Source organism: Lepidochelys olivacea, assembly GCF_965140295.1.
Source record: "Lepidochelys olivacea isolate rLepOli2 genome assembly, chromosome: 8".
NCBI lineage: Eukaryota > Metazoa > Chordata > Testudines > Cheloniidae > Lepidochelys > Lepidochelys olivacea.
Genome location: NC_140418.1, coordinates 91,470,562 through 91,492,465, shown reverse-complemented (window position 1 = coordinate 91,492,465; position 21,904 = coordinate 91,470,562). Strand labels below are relative to the sequence as shown.

Genomic DNA, 21,904 nt, shown 5'->3' with positions numbered 1-21,904 from the left:
GCAGGCGGTGGGTCAGCAGGGACCTATATACACCGCCATGAAGGCGCCACTTCAGGGGTCTCCACAGCTGACCCAATGGGTACCGCTAGGGGAAAAACCTTCCGATGATCATGCACACAGCGCACACATGCACCTATTGGAATGCACATAAGCAATCACTCAAAGAAGAATAAATTCTACTCTGCTCTTAACTGGTGTTAGCTAGATATCAACAGTGAGTTCATGAGAATTGTACCTATGTATCTGAGGGCAGCATTGGGCTTAATGAAACACACACATCCCGTTATGGCAAACTAATCTTTAAGTGAATGTTTGTTCTCTATGTGGAAACATCATTGCAAGTACTAGCCAGAACTCAATCCAGTAGCTCTGGGCAGAAAAGAGGTATTTGTTCACAGATTAAAGGATTTACAGGCAATTGGAGTGGGAGGATTAAAACAAAGAATCTATACTATTTTCTATTCTGTAACCCCTCTGTGGGCTGGCATTTTACAAAGCCGTGGTAAAAGCACAATATATATTTTACATCACACATAATCCTAGAGATTAAAACTTCAAAAGGTACTATCATTGACAACTGTTGAGGGGACGCAGGAGTCCACTAATCAATTAGGAAAGACAAGGACTAGAACTCAGCCCTTACTGTTCTAACATATGAAATATCCTGCATTCTTTGAAGTACAATGAAGTCCTTTCCTGATTAAATCTAGGCTGAAAACCATCTTCCTATCAAACACTTCATTATGACTATAGTGGAAGATGTCATATTTTCCAGTCTGCTCTTAAAAGTATGATGCATACATAATAGGATCAGTAACTTATATCTGTTGTCATGACAGTGGGGGACATGGAAACTTTATAGAAAAAAATCATGTCTGGAGCATTCTCCATAGAGAATTATAGTATGCCCTCATTTCTAGCTCATATTTAAAATTATCCTTGTGTAAGGAATTAAAACTATAAGTTAGCCTATGCATCACAAAAGAAAGGGTGATAAAGCTTTAATCAAACTTCTGCAAAACTAAAATTATCTTCAAGGTGGGTAGGGCAAATAGGATAAAAATCTATTAATAAACATGCTTCAGCCTTGGAGAGATGTATGTCTGTAGTGTTACTGAGGAACACATTTAAAGGTGGCTTGGTAAATATACTTATGCTAATATAAGCTCTTTATTATTTGAATAAGTCTATAATGAGTCTTTTTCAAAAAGAGAGAAAAATCTGGCTCTGCATACCTCTTGATGCCTTCTTTCTCCACAGTAGGTATCAACAGAGTGACTGAATTATTTGGTCTAAAACAAGAATTGTCCAATTTGTGTATAATCCTACCCTGCAAAACTGGCACAATCAAAAAGCTCCTAAATATAAAACATCTTACCACACAATCCTACAACACCTAGTGTAGGGCTCACTTAATTTCAGCCTGCAAATGAAAATACATTTTGGTCCATAAAGGGATTACAGCCCTGAAAGACTGTTTCCTTAATATATGTCCTTCAATCAGTCGCAGCCACAACAGGATATTGAAACAATAATTTTACATGGAACAAAGACTACAATACAACCAATGCTAGATCCAGCTCTCTTCCATAATTACATGCAACAGCTGTAGAGAAACATCTTCATTTATAAACAATCAAGCATTTTACATGAGCCTACTGAATACTGACTATGAATGAAAAATATCCTCTGGCACAAGTTTGGAACAGATCTATCAGATGCTTACTCGCCTAAAGCCATTTCTACCATTCCTGAAATGTCAATTTGCAATAGTTGAACAAATGCAGTTTTAAATTACTCAGACTATTGTTTCTCTGCAACTGAAAATAAATAGGTCAGAATTACTATTTGACTTTACAAAATGATACATACGGTAATTCTCCATCACAATTTTTAGATTAATCATCTAAATATAAAATCATCTAATCATCTAAATATAAAAACTCTCTGAATCTGGGATAACCTCTACAGATTTACACTGACTTGGGGTCCTAGTTTTACACCCATTGTAGTTAGTGGAAGTCTTTCCACTGATTACAGTGGGTTTAAGATTGGACAACGTCCCTTCACATGTGAATGTATAACAGAACATTGTATGTAATGAGTTAATTATTTTGGGGCTATTTACCTTTCCTTCTTGATTCTTAAATATCTCTACAATGTAGGAAGAAAATAAGTACTTGTGGCACCTTAGAGACTAACAAATTTATTTGAGCATAAGCTTTCGTGAGTTACAGCTCACTTCATTGAAAGCTTATGCTCAAATAAATTTGTTAGTCTCTAAAGTGCCACAAGTCCTCCTTTTCTTTTTGCGGACACAGACTAACACGGCTGCTACTCTGAAATCTACAGTGACCTTTATATTTAAGTTGCCTAACATTTTCCATTATAAAAGGTTCTTGCATCCTTTCTGCTACAAAAAGTTCTTGAACCTCATTTTTTGCTGCCGGCCTTTGAAATTGGCTTGGAGAAAACCCCTTAGGCTAGAGAAATGCATTTTCTTTGGCCATAAAATTCCATTCAGATCTAGCGGAGATATAAACTGTTAAAAATAATTACTTCTGTATAACTTGTGTTCTTCAGAAAAATTTTGGCTGCCAAAGTAATCTTCTAAAGATAAGACAAATGCTGTTCAATTTTTAACTTAAGAGAAAAAAAAGGCAACACAAAGAACATACAATAAAATTATGTTAAAAGAAAGAAAAGGAGTACTTGTGGCACCTTAGAGACTAACAAATTTATTAGAGCATAAGCTTTCGTGAGCTACAGCTCACTTCATTGGATGCATACAGTGGAAAATATAGTGGGGAGATTTTATATGCACAGAGAACATGAAATAATGGGTGTTACCATACACACTGTAACAAGAGTGACCAGGAAAGGTGAGCTATTACCAGCCAGAAGAGTACCCAGAAGTCACCTACTACAGGACAGGCCTAACAAAGAAAATAACAGAACGCCACTGGCCATCACCTTCAGCCCCCAACTAAAACCTCTCCAGCGCATCATCAAGGATCTACAACCTATCCTGAAGGACGACCCATCACTCTCACAGATCTTGGGAGACAGGCCAGTTCTTGCTTACAGACAGCCCCCCAACCTGAAGCAAATACTCACCAGCAACCACACACCACACCACAAAAACACTAACCCAGGAACCTATCCTTGCAACAAAGCCCGTTGCCAACAGTGTCCACATATCTATTCGGGGACACCATAATAAGGCCAAATCACTTCAGCCACACTATCAGAGGCTCTTTCACCTGCACATCTACCAATGTGATATATGCCATCATGTGCCAGCAATGCCCCTCTGCCACGTACATCGGCCAAACCGGACAGTCTCTACATAAAAGAATAATTGGACACAAATCAGACGTCAAGAATTGTAACATTCAAAAACCAGTTGGAGAACACTTCAATCCCTTTGGTCACTCGATTACAGACCTAAAAGTGGCAATTCTTCAACAAAAAAACTTCAAAAACAGACTCCAACGAGAGACTGCTGAATTGGAATCAATTTGCAAACTGGATACAATTAACTTAGGCTTGAATAGAGACTGGGAGTGGATGGGTCATTACACAAAGTAAAACCATTTCTCCTTGTTTATTTCCTCTCCTACTGTTCTTGTAAAGTGCTGGAAATGGCCCATCTTGATCATCACTATGAAAGGTCTTCCCTCCCATCCCACCGCCCCCCGCTCTCCTGCTGGTAATAGTTCACCTTTCCTGATCACTCTCGTTACAGTGTGTATGGTAACACCCATTGTTTCATGTTTTCTGTGTATATAAAATCTCCCCACTATATTTTCCACTGAATGCATCCGATGAAATGAGCTGTAGCTCACGAAAGCTTATGCTCTAATAAATTTGTTAGTCTCTAAGGGGCCACAAGTACTCCTTTTCTTTTTGCGGATACAGACTAACAAGGCTGCTACTCTGAAACCTGTTAAAAGAAAATTATTTAGATTTCAAAATCCAACACTCAAAAATTAGGAGACAGGATTTATAGTTGCACAAGCAACCTTAATTGTGCCCCCTTGTGCATATGCAGAATGATTTAGTTACACTATCATATACCATTATTTTTATAGGACCCCTCTCTCAGTGCATAGGTTGGAAACATAAAGAGACAGAATTAAGGTTGCAAGGCAACCATAAATATGGGGTTTCTTGATTCAGCAACTTAAATAACTTTCTTTAAAATGTAGTTTTCTTGTATGTAATAAAATATAAACTGTAATTTCTACTAAGCACCAATGGTAATTATATGTATATTTTATTTTAACTTATTTAAATGTGTATGTCATTTTCTTCCAAGATGTGTTTTTATAGATAATTATAATAAAAAGATGACAATAAGAAGTAGTTTTACCTCAAGCACACTGCAAGAGTCAACTATACACATGAGGGGACTACTATGCTGTAACTGGGTTTCCTGGTTTAGTAGAAATTACAGTGTAAACAAGACCGTAGCAATACGTCTACTTTACCAGTACAGAAGAAACAGGTTAGAGTAAGTGGTAACACATTCGTATGTACCACAAAAAGTCATTATTTTAGGAGCATACGTAAAGTTATTTTTCCTTGCAGCAGTCTTCATCAAAGATACAAAAACAAGTTGGAGATGATATGGTCACTGCACTCATTTAAGAATTGTTGGCTTAAGACTTACCTTTCTTTTTAGCTTTCTCAAGGGTGATGAGCTCCGAAGTCCAACACATGGTGAATTAAAATGTAAACATTCACATATTTAATAGTACCATTGAAATAACCAGCACTACATTAAAAACTCTTCAAAAATGCATCTGCAAATGCGCCTAATATAAATTAAATAAATGAACTAAAAAGGAAATAAATTTAACATTAGGTAATGCTATAAATAATGATAAATGCATTTAGTGTACCTTTGAGTCATAAAAATGCCTTAAAAACAGGTAAGTTTACAGCATATCACGAGTATTTTGCATACCACTGCCATTATTTTTTTTAAACATCAATAAGTCAACATTTGACAATTCAGAATAATTTTTGGCCACTTAACACTTCAATGTAAGGAAGTAAATTGTGTGTACGTATGGAGTCCAGGACGAAGTCCAAGTTTTATTTCTCAATAAAACTTCTTTGATTCCCAACGTTGATAACATGGTTCGCTCTTTTCAATACCTTAAAATTAACTACATTTTTTAAAACTTGTTTAGATGTCCATTTTGCGAAGGCTCATTCTGCTGAAGGAGTCTCTGGGGGGGGAGGGGAGGGGAGGAGGAGAAAAAAAACAAGATAAGCTCACATTTTCCATTCTAAGTTAAAAAGTCCATGCTCTCCATTAAGATGAACAGTGCTTTTCTGTACATGATTTCTATGTTTGCTAACTTGCAAAAACTGACTTGAATTTTTAAAATTAGTTTGCTAATTTGGGTTTGCATTTTGAGAACATTTGAGTGATTTTGTGTTTTATTGACATGAATATTCATAAATATTCAGAGATTATGAAATTCAGAGGGACAGCACAAGCTCTGGGCACCTCTTAAATCCTATGGGAAATTTCACTCACGAAACATATTTCTAAACGTCGTGTGAGAAGATCAAATCTGAAATTCATGTGCATGAGCATTTGTGGCAGAAGGCCTCATAAGATCAGCCAGCCAGGGAACAGAACAGAAACAAAACTATGTGACTTACCTGACCAATTAACAACAAACTACAAATAGCTCAAATAAGGAATACTCAGAGAATGGTTCAGGAGCCATCCACAGAGTTGAGAACAAGAAAAATTTTGAATGATGATGAAACTGGAGGAATGGCAATTAGGGATAAAGAGAAGGCTAATTTACAGAATTGCCAAGCATGCCACTTCTTCAATAAGCAAGGAATGTGTAACAGGAGACACTTAACCACTATCCTGTTCTCGGGATTGTAGATTGAGGCCTGCCATTTGCAAGGGATTGTAGTAGTTTTGGGTGGATGCTTTTTACCCTAAATCCACTCCAGGAACTGCATGCAAATTCCACTTGCTCAATCATAATATGTGCACTTGTTAAAATCAGCTCTCATAACACTAATCGTGTAAATGGCTCCTGACCTGGTTGATAAAATAATTAATGATTGTATGTTAAAACTCATTGCAGAGGAATGGAAATGGTCAGTCTGCTTCAGAAAGGTCTCCCAACATGGACAACATTCACTGGCTTTCTAATGTGAAGCTCTACAATCCATACTGTGCATCTGCTAGGATACTCACCCCAGGGGTTCTTTAGCTACCACTCAGGGGATCATTGGGCTTCACTCTCTGAAATTTTAGGTACAGAACTGACTGGACTTAGAGGAGGAGTGGTCTTGAACCTGCTATGAGGAAGGAGCATCCTAATGGAATGAGGAAAAGGAGGCCATACCAGAAAAATCTGCAAAGGCAAACTGGCCAACCAATACATCCTGAAGTGCAAGACACATGGGGAAGGGGAGGGACCCACCTGCATTTCCTCTTGAAAGATCTATGGTAAGGAAAGTGGTTTTAAACACTCCCATGCCTATGTCCTCTTTATGCCATATCATTCCAGCTGAGTTTTTGTTTTTAAACATTACCCAAGCTAGGGTGAAATAGAGTAAAATTAACATCCACCTGTGGCAAGCGACAGGCAAAACTGCCTTGTATAACTGCGGGATCTTTCTATTTATCAAGGGCTGGAGCGCTTCCTTGAGCCGGTGATAGTTCCTTTCAAGCTCCCGCTGATATTCCTTTTGGTCTGGACCTATCAGGCTTTTGTTTTTGCGTAACGCATCTTCACACCTAGAAAACAAAATTTTGTAAAACTCTGGCAGACAACAGCCTGTTAATTTATTAGTATGAGAGCATTTAATACAGTTCTCCTGGCTTGACACTTAATATCCTCTATCTTGTCTTTTGGGTAATAAGAACTCAGCTTATCTGGTTGGTTTCCTTGGGGAGAGGATAGTGAGTCACATTTCCATTTCCATTTTATTCATAGAGTTGTGATTCATTTTTAAGTTTAATTTGTTCTCTTATAACATTTCTCCTCTGTGAGGAGGAATGGAAAGTTTATCTCCACAGCCATTTTCAGTCCAAGGGGGTTTAAAGATGGATGTTTTCACTGTCAGCCCTAGGAAAAGATTATCAAGCAGCTGACTATTAAATGTTCACTGTGAACGCTAGTATTTTGAACGATGTAAATTAAACAACGTGTCTAAAAAGGAATTGATAATATCGATGGCACTTTATTTCATAATGAATACCCAAGCTGCTTCTGGATCTACTAGCTCAGAAGAGGAGGGCAATATTGTAATTTCAATTATTTTCACCAATTGTTTAAATGCTTGTGAGATTTAGTGCTGGATTGAGACTGCAATTCTCTTTACCAACAAGGAAGGAAAAATATAGCAGCGGCACACGTCCTCAGAGAACTCTGCCAACATGCTTCAAAGCCACTTGGAGAGGGTAATTCAGCCTCCCTGCCAAATCAACAGTTTGCCTTTTCTGTTGACACTATCAATAAAGATATTCATTAGTGCCAATTATGGTAGTAGGGTTTTTGAGATGAGGACACCTGTCCATAAGGAACTCAGCCGAGACCACCAATTCATTTCACATACACACCCATGCCTAATGACTTGGGCCACTTGACAGTAGTTCTCAGAGACAGATGGCACGAAGGAAACAGAAAACACATTTTTTAAACAGGCTTGTTCCTTGAACAGAGCAAATGGTGAGTACTGTATCTTTTGCTACATTACAAGTGTATTCTTTTAACAGGCACTGGACACCCCCTTATATTGCTATATCAATTTCTGTTTGATGCACTGAAAGGAGTTTTTGGAAGGAGTTTGAAGCCAACACTCTACCTTTTTGTGAAGTCTTTGAAACAGAGCCGTAGTTTGTTATGGTGTCTGAAGAGCTTTGGATCATTGGGTATTTCAGACAAGAAAACCTGTGCAACTTCTAATGGTCCCTTTAGGAGTAGAAGAGAAAATAGTAAGTTTCTCTGCACTGCCTGTCATATCCATTGGAGAGATTTCTTACAAAAAGGAACTTTCATAAAATGCAACATTCCCTTAGAGCAGCAATCTCAAACTCAAAACATCATGAGGGCCACGTGAGGACTACATTGGCCTGAGGGCAACATCACTAACACCTTTCCATATAAAGATACAAAAGCCCCCCCTCCCGGCCCCGCTCCATCCCTTCCATGAGGCCCCGCCTCTTCCCACCCCTTCCCCGTCCCCATTCCAACCCCTTCCCCAAAGTCTCCACCCCAACTCCGCCCCCTCCCTGCCCCTATTCCAACCCCTTCCATGCCTCTTCTCTGCCTCTTCCCCTGAGCGTGTGGCTCCCCACTCCTCCCCCATCCCTCCTGGAAAGCGCTAAGCGCCGCCAAACAGCTGTTTGGCGGTGGGAAGCGCCTGGAAGTAGACAGGGGAGCAGGGACGCGGCACGCTGCGGGGGGGGGGGGTTGGCGGGTGAGGGGAGCTTGGCAGGCCGCAGCAAATAACTCTGCGGGCCATGTGTTTGAGACCCCTGCCTTAGAGGATGTTTCTTGGTGAATTGTGTCTTCTAAATTCAGAGTAAATCACCAACTATCGTGACAAGTGAAAGCATCTGTTTGCTCAACATAATCTTTAAAGTGTGGGTCTGCTTTTGGAAAGTGACTGTAAAATACATGAGATTCCACATTTATTCTTTCTCAATGGCTTTTAAATCAAATGTGCTCAGTTGTCAAGTAAACAGACATTTAACACTGAAAACTGAACCAGTACAGTAGTTGTTTGCCAGCCCTGCAAAATGAACATAGGGTCTGAAACTCAAGTTATAATTTTTCTGGCTTGTGCATTAGTAACGATTCTGCAGGCAAAAATCTTCCCTCATCTTTTACCTATGCAATTGTATTACTTTCAATTCCATTGATATTGCAGAAACCAAAATACAATCCAGCTCACTCACTCTTAGCTTTGGTAGCTGTGCAGGGCTAACCAGAGTGAGAAATAGCAATACTTATTTTTATCAAAAAAGCAAACAGATCATCATTCAGGATACCAACAAGCAGCAGGTCAGCTGACTAAGATGGGCCAGTTTCACATACTCACTGTATTGATCATAACCACACTTTCAACAATTGCCGCTCAAATCCTAAAATCGGTGATAGTAACTAGTCCAGAATCAACATAAAATTAATCTTGCATATGTGGTTTGGGCTGTAATCTTACGGCAGAGGAAAGGATATTCACCAAATCCATCATTTAGAGTGAGGTACTGTAACCTATTATTTACCACCTCACAGAAACATACAAAAAGCTCACTGGGGTTCCATCATTCAATTGTATTTGCCATAACCTAGAGCATTTGGACAGGAGAAAAATTTCTCTGGGAGCAGTTGTATTGGAAGTGCCCCCATTCTATGGTATGCTTGGTTTTAATTCAGGGCACTGCAACTATTTTCTACCCATAGTTGACTTTCTGTTGCTGAGGTTCTTGAGTGCTGTGTTCCCTCAACGACAGAGAGAGTAAAATCTTTTTGTAACCTCTCTGGATTTTCACTTCTCCCCTGCTAGACTATCCCTAATGCTAAAGGTGTCCAGTCTTTGCAACACAAAGGGCTACAGTGGCAATTTGCCAGGATCACAATGCTGCCTCTCATTTGTAGGGTGACAACAATTTTAAAAACCAAACTATAATTACTATTTACAGAGAACGAACAATATGCTCAGTTTTGTGCAAAACACAAAGGAAGGTACCAAACCATCACAGTAGCCACTTTCACTTAGGACCTTGATAGATGAAGAGAAATTGTATGTTGTTTACATTCCCCAGCAATAAAAACCTTCAGTTGATCTGCTCTGTCCACTTCCTGCAGAGACCAAGCTTCTGGCTGCTTGATATTTTCATTGGTACTTTAATTCTGCTACTAGCTGTCAAGTATGTTTCTAAAGTGACTGCACATTTTTAAAATTAAACAAAACAAATCCAGACGAAAGCGGTTTCCACTGACACAACTTTAAGCCTCCACCATGCTTGAACATCCAACTGAGTGATATGCAATATCCGAGTGTGTTTAAAGCACAATAAAGTGATTCTCACCTGATTTACCGTTGTACCTACTGAACCTTGCAGCACCATCTGGAGCATCTTTGGGTCTGCTGGATCTTGATGAGTTGCAAAAGCTAATTCCTGTGTTTTTTTCTGCATGTCCTCTATGGCAACTTCGATGGGTGTCAAAATTATCTGCAGAGGCAAACATTAGCCAGAAATCCGTGGACTGTATTTTTTTTTTATCATGGCCAAGATTTTCAAAAAGAGGCACCTAAAACTAGGCTCCTAGGGTGGGATTTTCAAAAAGCACCTATGTGACTTGGGAGCCTAAATCCCATTAGAAGTTAATAGGACTGGTGCTCTGAAGTCACTTTGGTGCTGTTGAAAATCCCATCTCTAAATAAGGGTCCTAAATAAGTGACTGGATTTTCAGAAGTGTTTCTGTGGCTGGATGCTCAGAGCTTTTAAAAATTAGGTCCCTTGTGCCTGTTGCACCACATTGTGTTCAATCAACCCACATGCAAGAAATTGCAGGATTACAGCCTTATTCAGGTACCTAATTATGCATTTAGGACCCTGGCTGTAGGTTCCTGTAGTGGAAAATCTTGTCTTAAATTATGTTGGGGACAATTTCTTTCTATTAATGGCAGGCTTCTGAAATAAGTGAGGGAGGGACCCAGTGTAATTGCAGAGGTGGAGCACATGTTCCTTGAGCAAAATGGCAGAGATATACATGGCAGACTCAAAGCTTGTCTACATACACAGACTTGTACAAATTCAACTTCAGGGATGATTTTAAACCAGTTCAAATGGCTATGTGGACACACTTACTTTGGTTTAAAACAGCCTCATTTTGGTTTAGTTTAAATTGATTAATTAAATAAACAAAATAAGCTAAAATAATGAGTGTTTCACCGAGGAGTTTCCACTGGTTTAAGTTTGTGTATAGAAATGGCCTCAGATAGACTAAGGTCTGAAATACTCACAAGGAACAGAAACAGCTGAGTCTGGCCTCCTCAACGGAATGATGTAACCACAACTGTTAAACTTGTAGGAACTGGCTTTGTCATTCGGGATGACACCACAAAGCCTCTGGCTTTGAAGGACAGCCCCTCCTTCTTTATTTGATTCAATACATGCAGCTGTGCTTTCTGGAGCACACAAATGCCCATGATGCAGATGAACCGCTAGTGAAAATGAGTCAATCTGCCATCCAACAGGCTAAAGTTTCATTCTTTATCCCCTGCAAATTGTTCCAATAAGAACCTCTTTGTAATGTTTTAATAAAGCAGATAACTAACCATTACCCATCTTTGTCTGTGGCAGCCTGGCCTGCTTTACAGAGCTCACTGTGCACAAGTCTCAGCAATGCAGGAAGAAAAGGAGGACTTGTGGCACCTTAGAGACTAACCAATTTATTTGAGCATGAGCTTTCGTGAGCTACAGCTCACTTCATCGGATGCAATGCAGGAGAGGCTGATAAGCTTGTTTCCACATAGTGTATTAGACTTTTTGTTGTGGCAGTACAATACATCCCTGCCCCCCCAACGCCACTGTTTGGGATTCACAATATACCTAATACACAGGTCTCACCTCTTCTTTGTGACTAACATTTATTCTAGTTTTAATGTAAGGGAAAGCATGGGAGGTCGTCAAGATTGTCTTCCGCTTGAACTGTTCATGCAGCTCCCCGTGAGCACGTCCGTCCAGGGTGAAGGGCGTGCAGTACATGAAACGCCGCAGGTTGTAGTTTTTGTCAAAATAGGTGATCCTGTCCTTCATCTCGTATGTGTCAAAGTAGGGCTCCACATAGGTTATTTGAATGTAGGCCTGGAATAGGGAAAACAAGTTTTCAGATAACAAAACACAATGCAGAGGGAAGCAAGGAGATAAATTCTGCTTCCCTCCATTTAGCTCCAAATAACCAGCCTCACCTTTAAGAAACAGGACTATTTTTTACTCTCCACTTTTTGGGGTACCTCCTGTAGACCTAAGTCACTTTTTACTCTGTCCTTACTCAAACAAAGCTCCCACTGGCTTCTGTGAGAACTGGGCATGCTCAGTAGCTTGTGGGGAGGGGGAAATGCAGCCCCCCTCCACCCCATGTGTTGGTCTCCTTATCTGTGCTCATCTGCAACACTATTCCCGACTTCCCTATGGCATCTCTCTGCTGGTCCAGGGCCCTGGAGGAAGGAATGGGCAACCCAGGTGCTCGAAGATGTGGGCAAGGAATATTGCACCACCCCTTGTACACAGCAGAGATGATGAAGAACAGATAATGCAGCATGAAGCTGCATTATCTTTTTCACTGAGCTCTCTCTGCAGTGGGGATTTCAGAAGGCCCTGACTTCCCACTGATCGCCCCAGAATCCACAGGGCCATGGCACATGTCCTGCAGCCTATTCTGCATTCTTCTGCGGGAACAGTGGTGTGGGTGGAATCTCCACATGGGGATCCTCACGGGTTTGCCATCTGTCAGCCCTCTCCAAGGAATTTAATTGCAGAAGAGGCTGTATCCAGCCCAGGATTTTGCCCTTTGTGTTTTAAGTACTTAGAAATGGCTTAAACTCGACAGTTGTGCTTTGCATTCTTACCTTGTTAGGATCTAGTTTGCATTTGTCTACAGGGTTAGAGTCCTTAATCACTTCAACCACGTCTTCACCAAATCGCTCGCCGTAAAATCCCTGAAATGGAGAACACTGCGTTGAAAAACAAACACCTATCTCTGTAATCACAGCCAGAGGATTGGGGCGATCAGGCCAAATTCAGCACAGGTGCAACTCCAATGCCTTCAGTGCAAGCTGGGCCTGGGCTGAATTTGATCTGCTGAACTGGGAAAATTAATCAGTTCAGTTCTAGAGGTTACAGCACAAAACCTGGAAGCCAGGATGGGCCTGTATCCTTCCAATCTCAGATACGGACAAATCATCTGGACTCCTTGTAAGTCTGTCACAGGCTGAACAGTGGGCACAACACAGGGTCTTTTTGAAAAGCAGATGGAGCTCAGAACTGGCATTCGCTGGTTTGAATAAATTACATGTGGGGTGGGGGAATCTGAATATCCAGATTCTAACCTCAGTTACACAATTTTAAATTTGGAGCAGCTCCATTAATTTCAACTGAGTGACATCATCAGGGTAACTGAGATAAGAATCTGGCCCTATACTTGCCTCCATTTGATCAGGAAAGGTACGTCGATAAGTGAAACAAACTTTATAGGCTACAATTTCCCGTGATTTTACGTGCCTCATTTTTTGGGACACCGAACCTGAAACACCAAAAAGTGGCCTGATTTTATTTGGGGAGGGGCAGACGTAGGGAAGGGAGGCTCATCTCTTCCTGAAAACCCATTTACATTTGTCCATAGGGTTATATGTTGTCTCGAGTTTTTCCAGAGCGAAGATTACCACTTTTCTACAAACTGCTCTGATTCGATCTCCAAAAGCATTTCTTGAGGACATGGAAGAAATCCTAACAAGCCAAACTAATATCTCCTTTATGCAGTCTCACTAAGGGGAAAAAGATAAACATCATCTGGTTTTGGTGGAGCAATGAAACAGAAGGGCTGCCTGGGGGTCAGCTGAGATCCCGGAATGAAATATTAAGAGAAAGGGGGAAATGTTAACGCAGAAAAAGAAAAAATTTGAGAAGGATTGAGAGGAATGACTGCAATAACCATATTAGTGAAGATCAGCTGCACTGACAAAGATTAATACTCAGTACAATACACCAAGAACATGGAAGTGATGTAGCAAGTCTTGGCCTCTAGCTACAGTAAGTCAAATTATTTATTGTTTCTGAGGGGAAACGCAGGGAGGCCATGCGGGCCCCTCTCAGCACAGAGTGGGGTCAGTGGTTGGAGGGAGATGTGATGGGGGCGTTGCATGCTAGGACCATTCTTAGCAGCTGAGTCACTGAGCAGGGCTCAGGGAGGGCTGGGGTAACTTAGAGCAGCTTACGTTATGCAGGAGGCTGTTTTGGTCCCTGGAGCAGCCCAGAATCAGGCTCCAAGAGGCACAATACAAAATCTCACCCACTGCCTTTGCCTAGTGATTGTTGTTTCAGCCACTACCTACGTTTTATGATAACAATCCAGCTTTCAAGGCTTGAGCAGCTCAATTGCAATTTCCAGAGGGAATTTACAGAGGTCTGCACAACAATCTCACCTCTAGTCTATGGGAAATTTCGGCTAGCTTTGTTATCGCAGGCTCCTTGTACACAAATTCTTGTTCATCCAAGTCTCCAAATTTAGTCCCGTAAAAACCAACCCGGAAGTATGTACCAAACATCCGCTTTCCATCCTACGTTTGGAGAGACAAAAGGCACTTCAGTATAAAGACTCATTCACATATGTTGTAAACTTGAGTGTTTGTAAATTTGCTCCTAACTTTGAACTGCCATTTGCTATGGGGGGTGGGGGAAGGGATAGAAGTACCTGGGCTAATCAACAAACACCACACTGAAGGTAAACTCAAAACTAGTATGAAATCGACGTTATTGGAGATAATTAATAGCCTGATCCTGCAATGAGTTCCCTCCTGGGAGGACCCCTATTGATTCAGGAGCACAGCCATCTCTCAGGCAGAACTCACTGCAAGATCCTGACCCCGCCCTGAACTCAGTGAAGCTCTGCAGATGTACATCAGCTGATTAGCTGGCCCTAGGTTTAAGGCTAGGTCAAATCAAGCTACGGTCCTTATCCTGCAATTTGTAGTGAACAAGCAAGCAGACTGTTGCATGTCTACACAGCCCCATTAAAGTCTGAGCGGCTCCATGTCAGAGCCATCTGTTCATGCACAACTAACTGCAGGATCAGGGCCTAAGTCAAGATCCACTTATTCTGTGATTTAAAAATAATCCAAAATTTAAAAGGTGTTTTATTTATTTTTTAAACAGTGCACTTTCATTCTCCTAGGGTAAACTATAGGGCCAAAGTCACTCTGAGTGGAAGCCGTTGCAATTCCATTGGCTTCCAGGCACTTGCTCCCATTTAAGCCAGTGGTGAATCTGGCCCACAGAATGTAACAGCCATGACAGTTAAACTGAAACACACAGGGTTTTTGTCGGAAAAGTCACATTTTAAAAAAGCGAGATTGAAAGATTGGAAGAAACATATTTAAAAAAAATAAATCACACCTCTGATTTTGTTAAGGATCAAAACAACTCATCACGCTGCATGCAGAAACTAGACGTGCTTTTTAGAACATGTTCACCTTTACTCTCATGGGAAAGTGTGAGGCAGAACAGAACGCATTCTCTCTCTCAGTCTTAGTGTTTGGGTGTCAAATGGCACCTCTACATGTCCAGCCCAGAGGGTGGGATTTGTATTCACTATTTTGCGGTGGGGCAATGCCGCAAGGCATTTTTGGCGACATTTGACTACTTTTTGGGTTAGGTGCAGAACAATTTCTGCTGTAAGTTGATCTTTTGTGGTAGTGGTGAAAACAGTCTGGATGGCAGGAAGGATACAAAACTGATAAGATAAAAAGAATCTGATTCATGAAAAGTGAGCAGTCAGAGGAAAGCATTCAGATATCTGATGGGAGTTCTCCTTACTGCTTTTAAATAATAAAATTGTAGTTTAGGTACATTTCCCTCATTTCAATGACTGTATTTCTTTGTAATGAAAACACATAATTGCTCGAGAGCCACATGATCCCCTCGGCCTTGGTGGTGGAGAGAACAAAAAGCAGGCAAACTAGGAGGGGTGGATATGCCATTCGCACAGCATCACCTCCCCCAGCCCAACTGAATGCCACTGGGAGTTGTGGCTGCTGAGCCCTTCAGTGCAGGGAGCTGCAGCACGTGGAACGCTCAGGTCCCTATGCTCATCGCAGGAAGTGGTCTTACTGGTTCCTTGTTCAGCAGAGGTGCCTTTTCCCTGGACAGGGCAGCCAGCTGGGCTGCCTGCATCCCTAGCTCCCTGCATCTGGTGTGCCCACAAGGCCGTGTACAGCAGAGAGCCCCCAGACAGCAGGAGCTTTGGCTATTTCCATGTTCCCCTAGGCCACAAGAACAGGAGTTTTCCATACTCCCCTAGATTACCAGAACAGAGTAGAAAGGAAGAGCTGGAAGATGCTGGAGGTGCCCATGGCTGGAAAAAAAAAAAAAAGCCTCTGATTTGTTTTTGATGGGTCACATGCTGGCCTTGTTACAGGGAAGTGAAAAGAGAAAAACATTCAGGCCCCACTTCAGCAAAGGACAGGATGTAACTTTAAGCCATTGAGGAATCACGCTGGGCCCGGCTTCACACGTGTTCAATGCTCTGCTGGATCAGTGCCCTAATGGATTACGGTATTTTAATCAAAGTATTGGATGCTACATTTGGGGACTATCAATCATGACTACATCCACATCTCTCAGCTACCCCTTATTTCAGCCCCATACCTCCTCCCATCCCACTCAGCCTTGGTGACCCTTACTCTAACTTTTCAGACGGACCCATGAAACCCAGACAATGGACAATGTTATCTATGCTAAAGAAAACACCTCATCATTTCCAGCTCACTGTGCTATTTGTTTTCTTCCTTCCATCATCTGAATAGCAATGCTTGCATGTACATGGCACCTTTCACCAGAGGATCTCAAAGCACTTCACAAAGAATTATTTCCATTATGCAGATGGGGAACTGAAACACAGAGCTATTCAGTATCTCCCTCAATGTTACGCGGAGCCTAACCCTATACTACCTACATGTCAATGGGAATTTTGCCATTGGCTGATAAGCACAGGATCAGGCCCACAGCGAGTAAGGAGTAAGTACTCTTAATTCCTAGTGCTCTTCCCTGTTCACTAGGCCATGCTGCCTTCCTTTTTGGGTCTTTGTCCCATGCTACAGGCCTGATCCTGTTCTCATGGAAATAAGTGGGATTCTTGCTATGGATTTGCACTGGTAGGATTGGGTCACGTGTCTCTTCTATCTGGGCCTAGTCAAGTTGAGAGGAAAGCCCTGCATCCTTTAGCCTTAATGGTACAAAGCAATATTCCAAATACGTTTTTAAAAGTTACTACAAGTCTCCACCGATGGCAATTCCAACGAGCACCTCCTGAAAGTCACTGGGCACCCAGGGTAACAGCTGAGCTCAGTGGGAGTGGAGGGCGCTTCCCACTTTCCAAGAAGTGCTCAGTATCACCACTGTGCAGGATTGGTCCCTGTGTTTCTGATCGTCTAAAATGCTGAGCACCGCCGATGAGGTGCACAGTGCCCTTAGCTCCGACTGCGCTCAGTTCCCCACAAATTCATCTCTAAAACTAGCTGAATTCAGTCAGCACGAAGGGGTTTGGACCTGATACAAAGGGATATTGGCTTCATCAGTGCAATATATTATTTTTAAAAAAATATAAAACTACCGAAGCAATGGTTGCTTAAAATAAAATGTGAAAGTCCTTTCAGGATGCATGTCTATGCACCCACCTCGCAACAGAAAAAAATCAAAACCCACGGATTTTTCAAAATCCAGGGCTCAACCACCTGCATGCTACTCCCTCTGAGAGGCTGTCCCAGCAGGAAAGGAGACAAAAATGGCTTTCAGCCACCTCTGTGATCTCCTGATCTTGGGGCTGGTCCCTGGCACAAGTTGGAGCAGCCTTCAGGCTGCTCTATTGTGTGCAAGTTCCCAACAGCCTCCTGGGTCACAGCAAGGGATCAGAGGGATCTAGGGGTATCCTGGCCATACCCTTATTCCCCAAACCATGCCGCTTCCCTACACCAGCCAAGGATTCCCCTAAGATAGAAGCACATGGCCAGCTTTTCCTGCTTTAGGGCTGCTTTGGGTTGTTGGAGTGGAGCCAATAAGCCTTAATCTCGGGGGGAAATGGTGGCTAATGATTTCAGTGGCATGACGCACTAAGCCAAGTAATAAGTGCTCGCAGGATTGGGCCCTTAGATTGTAAAGTCTTGGGGCCTGGACATTGTCACAGATACTTTGTTAAGCACTAGGCACATTTATGCTGCTATGCAAATATCCAGAAGTAGGAAAAGAAAATGTTGGCCGTTCATCATTGCAAAATAGTGAAGCTTTATTGGGGAAATTTACTAAACCCGCATAAACCCAGCGTGGTCAGGTTGTGTGTGCACATGTACAGATACACACATATGGACAGGGCAGGGACGGCAAAGGCAAAATCCATCTCCCCAGTCTGGAGCCAGGGTGGGGGCTTAGTACAGCCTCGCAACACATGCCAACATCCTTCACCATCAGAAAGTCCATTTACAGCGGCTTTTTGTGGCAACGAACAGTGTTTTAAGCCAGAAACCAAGTCACTTAAGATGAATCTCTGACTCTTGAAAATGATCCAAGCGAGACAATATGAACAGCAGGTGTGAGCCCTGCCGCGTGGCTATGGCTGGCAGCGTTGGTTAGCACATTAGCCTTTCACCTCTGGAGTCCTGGATTGCAGCTCCCTCTTAGTCCAAATCAAAAACCTGCCCTGCGACGTGACATCTGTGTTTAAGACTCAGGACCTGAACAGCAGGGATGTTACAGGTCAGAACTGAGGAGTGTGGGCGGAGCTTTCATGGCACCTTGCTGCAGGATGTGAGAGCTTCACTCCTGGGCTCCATGGGCTTTGGTTTACACAAGCCACTCTGCTGCACTGGGGTTTCAACAAAGACAGTCACACAGTTCCATAGTGTGCTTCCAAACGGAGTGAGCCAGTGTCAATGCCAGCCCATGGTGGGCCCTAAGGAGGAATATCCCCCCCTCCTCACAACACATACTAGTAATTAAGAGGGGGGGCTCTTGAGCTGCTCGGGGACCTAAGCAATTCCTTTGTCTGCTTATGCCTAGCGCCGGCTCTGGATTGAGCCCATCTACATAAGCAAAACAATCATTTTCAGACACTATTTTGTGCTAAAAAGATCCTCTGGTGGGGGTGGTTTGCCTATGTGGACATATTGTTATTCTCCCTTCCATAAACGCCCACTTCAGGCACAAGCTACATCATTAAAATGTCTTAAATGAGTGAGCGTTTCAGTAACAGTTAGCCTCTGGGCAGCAGGGGCAGGATTTCTTTGAGGGTTAAATAACACGGTGGGAGTGCTAATGGCACAAGCCCTGGATCCATGTACGTGAACCCTGTAGCCGAGCTGCCCAGCATGCTAAAGAACCAACTTCATCCTCCTTAAGCACCATAAAAAAGCAGGTTTCCCTGATACAAAAACAATTAAATATCTCCTAAAGCCTCCTTTCGTCTGCTGTTCCCTCAGCTTTAACCACTGGTGATCTCCATTGTGCTGCCAAGTATGCCGCTTAAAATGCATTTTTAAAGCCATTTTTAGCGTTGGGAGGTCAGCCTTGCTAAGTGGGCACAAGATCACTGACAAACAAAGGAAACAGAGCAAAGGAGAAGGAAACACTTTAACGTTTATTTGAGTTTTCAAAGGAGCATAGGGGAGTTAGGTGCCCAAATCCCACTGAATTTCAGCCTTAATGTCTATGTCCCTGTTCTCATCAATGAAATGCACAGCTGCCAGGCTTTGTGCAGTTCTGTGTATGACATGACATGCAAATTATTTGCAAATATGCAGATAAGCTCATTAAATGTGCATATTTGCAACTACCTTGTATATGATTATAAAACTTTGGTTTAAAGTCAATATACCTCTACCCCAAGCACTGTTGGGGTGCTGACAGGTGTCTGGGAAATAGGTGGGTGATATCTAGGTGGAGGTGGCTGGAAGAAGCTTTGGGGTAGTTAAGGGAGGCTGGGTTTGGTGGGAAGGCCAGCGGGGGGGGGGGGGGAGGTTAGGGTAGCTGAAAAGCTTGAGGTAGAAGCTGGGGGCAGCTATGTTTGTGGGGTGCCTTTTGATGGAGGGACGTTGTGGAAAAGATGAGGACAGCTGGCTGGGGTAGAAGTTAGAATCTTCCAGAGGTGGGCTGGTTGGTTACCAGGTTTGGGGGAGATCTGGGACCAGTACTGAGTCCCCTTCCCCTCAGTGCCACTTGCTACTTCCTACCACCACCACCGCTGCCTCCTGGATGCTCTTTTCCTGCTGAAATCCAGCAGGGGGTACAGCGACCGGGAGCCGGCTTAGCTGCCAGCTGACTATGAACACTCATGCACAACTAATTACCCCTGGTGCAGCCACAAATGAGTATCTGCATGTGCAAACCAGACAGCTGGGTGCACACCAGCTCCATCACTTTGGGCAAATGTTTAGGTGCTATTTTTAGTAACATTGAGCCTCCTGGAATTGGGAAAAGCCCAGTTTCCAGCCTGGCTGGGAAATACCTAAGGGCTTTTGCTTGTGTTAAGCCGGTGTTTGCTCGAGTTACTATAACTAGGAGCCAAGTGAGCCAGTCAGGCAAGGGTTGATTGCTGAGTCAGAGGCAGTTACATGCAAATTTGGGATTAATCAATTCAAATCATTCAAGCCTTTGCCTAATGGCGTTAAAAAAAACAAGTCAGACACCTAGGACAAAGTAGGAAACTGGACACAATGGGGAGGTGGTTGTTCTTTGAATTCCACTGGCGGGTGCAAGAAAGGTGGCTCTCCAAAGGTGTTTGTTGACTGGGCAAGACTGAAGGACAACGTCAGTCTAGGCCATACTCAAATGTACCTCAGTAGCACCAGAAGTGAAACAAAGAATTGAATTCCATGGCTAGTCTGCTTGCAATGGGCTAGATCAGCATTTCTCAAACTGGGGTCCACGGACTCCCTACTCCAGGGGTCCACAGGCCCCGCTGATCAACTCCTCCCCCTTCCTCCCTCAGCTCCTCCCCTTCTCTCTCAGCGCCTCCTGCATGCTGGGGAACAGCTGTTCAGTGGTGTGCTGGGAGGGAGGGGGAGGAGTGGGGACCGGGCATGCTAGGGGGAAGGGGCAGAATCATGTCCAGAGACGCCGGCCCCACTGATCAACTCCTCCCCCTCCCTCTCAGTGCCTCCTGCACACTGGGGAACAGCTGTTCAGTGGCATGCAGGAGGTGCTGGGAAGGAGTGGGGACGCACTTGGGGGAGGGGCCGGAAAGAAGCGGGCAAGAGGAGGGGGGCAGGGGTGGAGTGGGGCAGGAAGAGGTGGGGCGGGGTGGGGTCTGAGTGGGGTACTAGGAGGTCCGTGAAAATTTTTAAATCAAAATGGGGGTCCTCGGGTTGCTAAAGTTTGAGATCCACTGGGCTAAATAACATAACCTAATCTAAAGGGTCTTGTGTTATGAGCATGTGTTGACTCTAAATTTGCCAGGATTTTCCCATAGAAATTAAATCAATTCCAAAGGCCCTGTAAACATAGTACTGAAAACAAAACAAGTAGTTTCAAAATACTACATTGTTTCTGAAGAGAGCTAAAAATGCAGGTATGAGGGAGAAATTATTAACAAAGCATTTTCTCACCTATTATTTCAAGAAAAGTAATAGGTCTTTGGTAGGAGACGAGAATGAAGGTGAACACTGAGTAGCCATTTCAGAACTGGCAGAGCAGATAACAGCCACCATGATTTATGAAGGGTTCATGATTGTTATTATGCATGGTAAACAGCTTCCAAAATTGCTGGGAATAAAGGTTTAAAGTTATCTCTTGCACACACACACCAAAAGCTTTGCCAACTAGATTTAACTGATCAAAGGGCTGAGAAATTAGACACAGCAGGGGGCCATCTATTGACAACGGCGTAGCCTGGGTATAAACGCAGGCAGAACTGGCTCAAAATAGGTATGAGCAAAAATAACTCCTTCATACATGTTAGAGAGGGGAGTTCATAACCCCAAATCTCTCTGTTATGGTGTTTGACATTTTCTTGCTGATTTTAATCCAATGCACAAAGTCTTTAGACAGTCTTGCCAACTCTTGGAGTCTTGTGATTTCAGTAAGAATCTCCACTGGCTTTGTTTTTAAACCCTCACGGTTGCAGTGAAAAGCATGAAA

General features: G+C 42.8%; 1 protein-coding gene across 5 annotated transcripts in view; it reads right to left on the bottom strand.

Annotated features, from left to right (window-relative positions):
* Nucleotides 1-3,884: 3,884 nt before the first annotated feature.
* The window catches only part of DOCK7 (dedicator of cytokinesis 7), a 147,891-nt gene continuing 129,871 nt past the window's right edge, over nt 3,885-21,904 (bottom strand). For 2 of the 5 annotated variants that reach the window (XM_084637481.1, XM_084637483.1), the window contains 7 exons: nt 14,206-14,331; nt 12,634-12,723; nt 11,633-11,869; nt 10,088-10,231; nt 7,858-7,964; nt 6,620-6,787; nt 3,885-5,240 (listed from right to left, as the gene is read on the bottom strand). In XM_084637481.1, coding sequence (XP_084493607.1) covers nt 5,198-5,240; nt 6,620-6,787; nt 7,858-7,964; nt 10,088-10,231; nt 11,633-11,869; nt 12,634-12,723; nt 14,206-14,331 — 915 coding nt within the window. In that variant the 3' untranslated portion in view covers nt 3,885-5,197. Of the gene's footprint in view, nt 5,241-6,619; nt 6,788-7,857; nt 7,965-10,087; nt 10,232-11,632; nt 11,870-12,633; nt 12,724-14,205; nt 14,341-21,904 lie in introns of all 5 variants that reach the window. The other 3 variants (XM_084637482.1, XM_084637484.1, XM_084637480.1) reach the window with 2 other exon arrangements.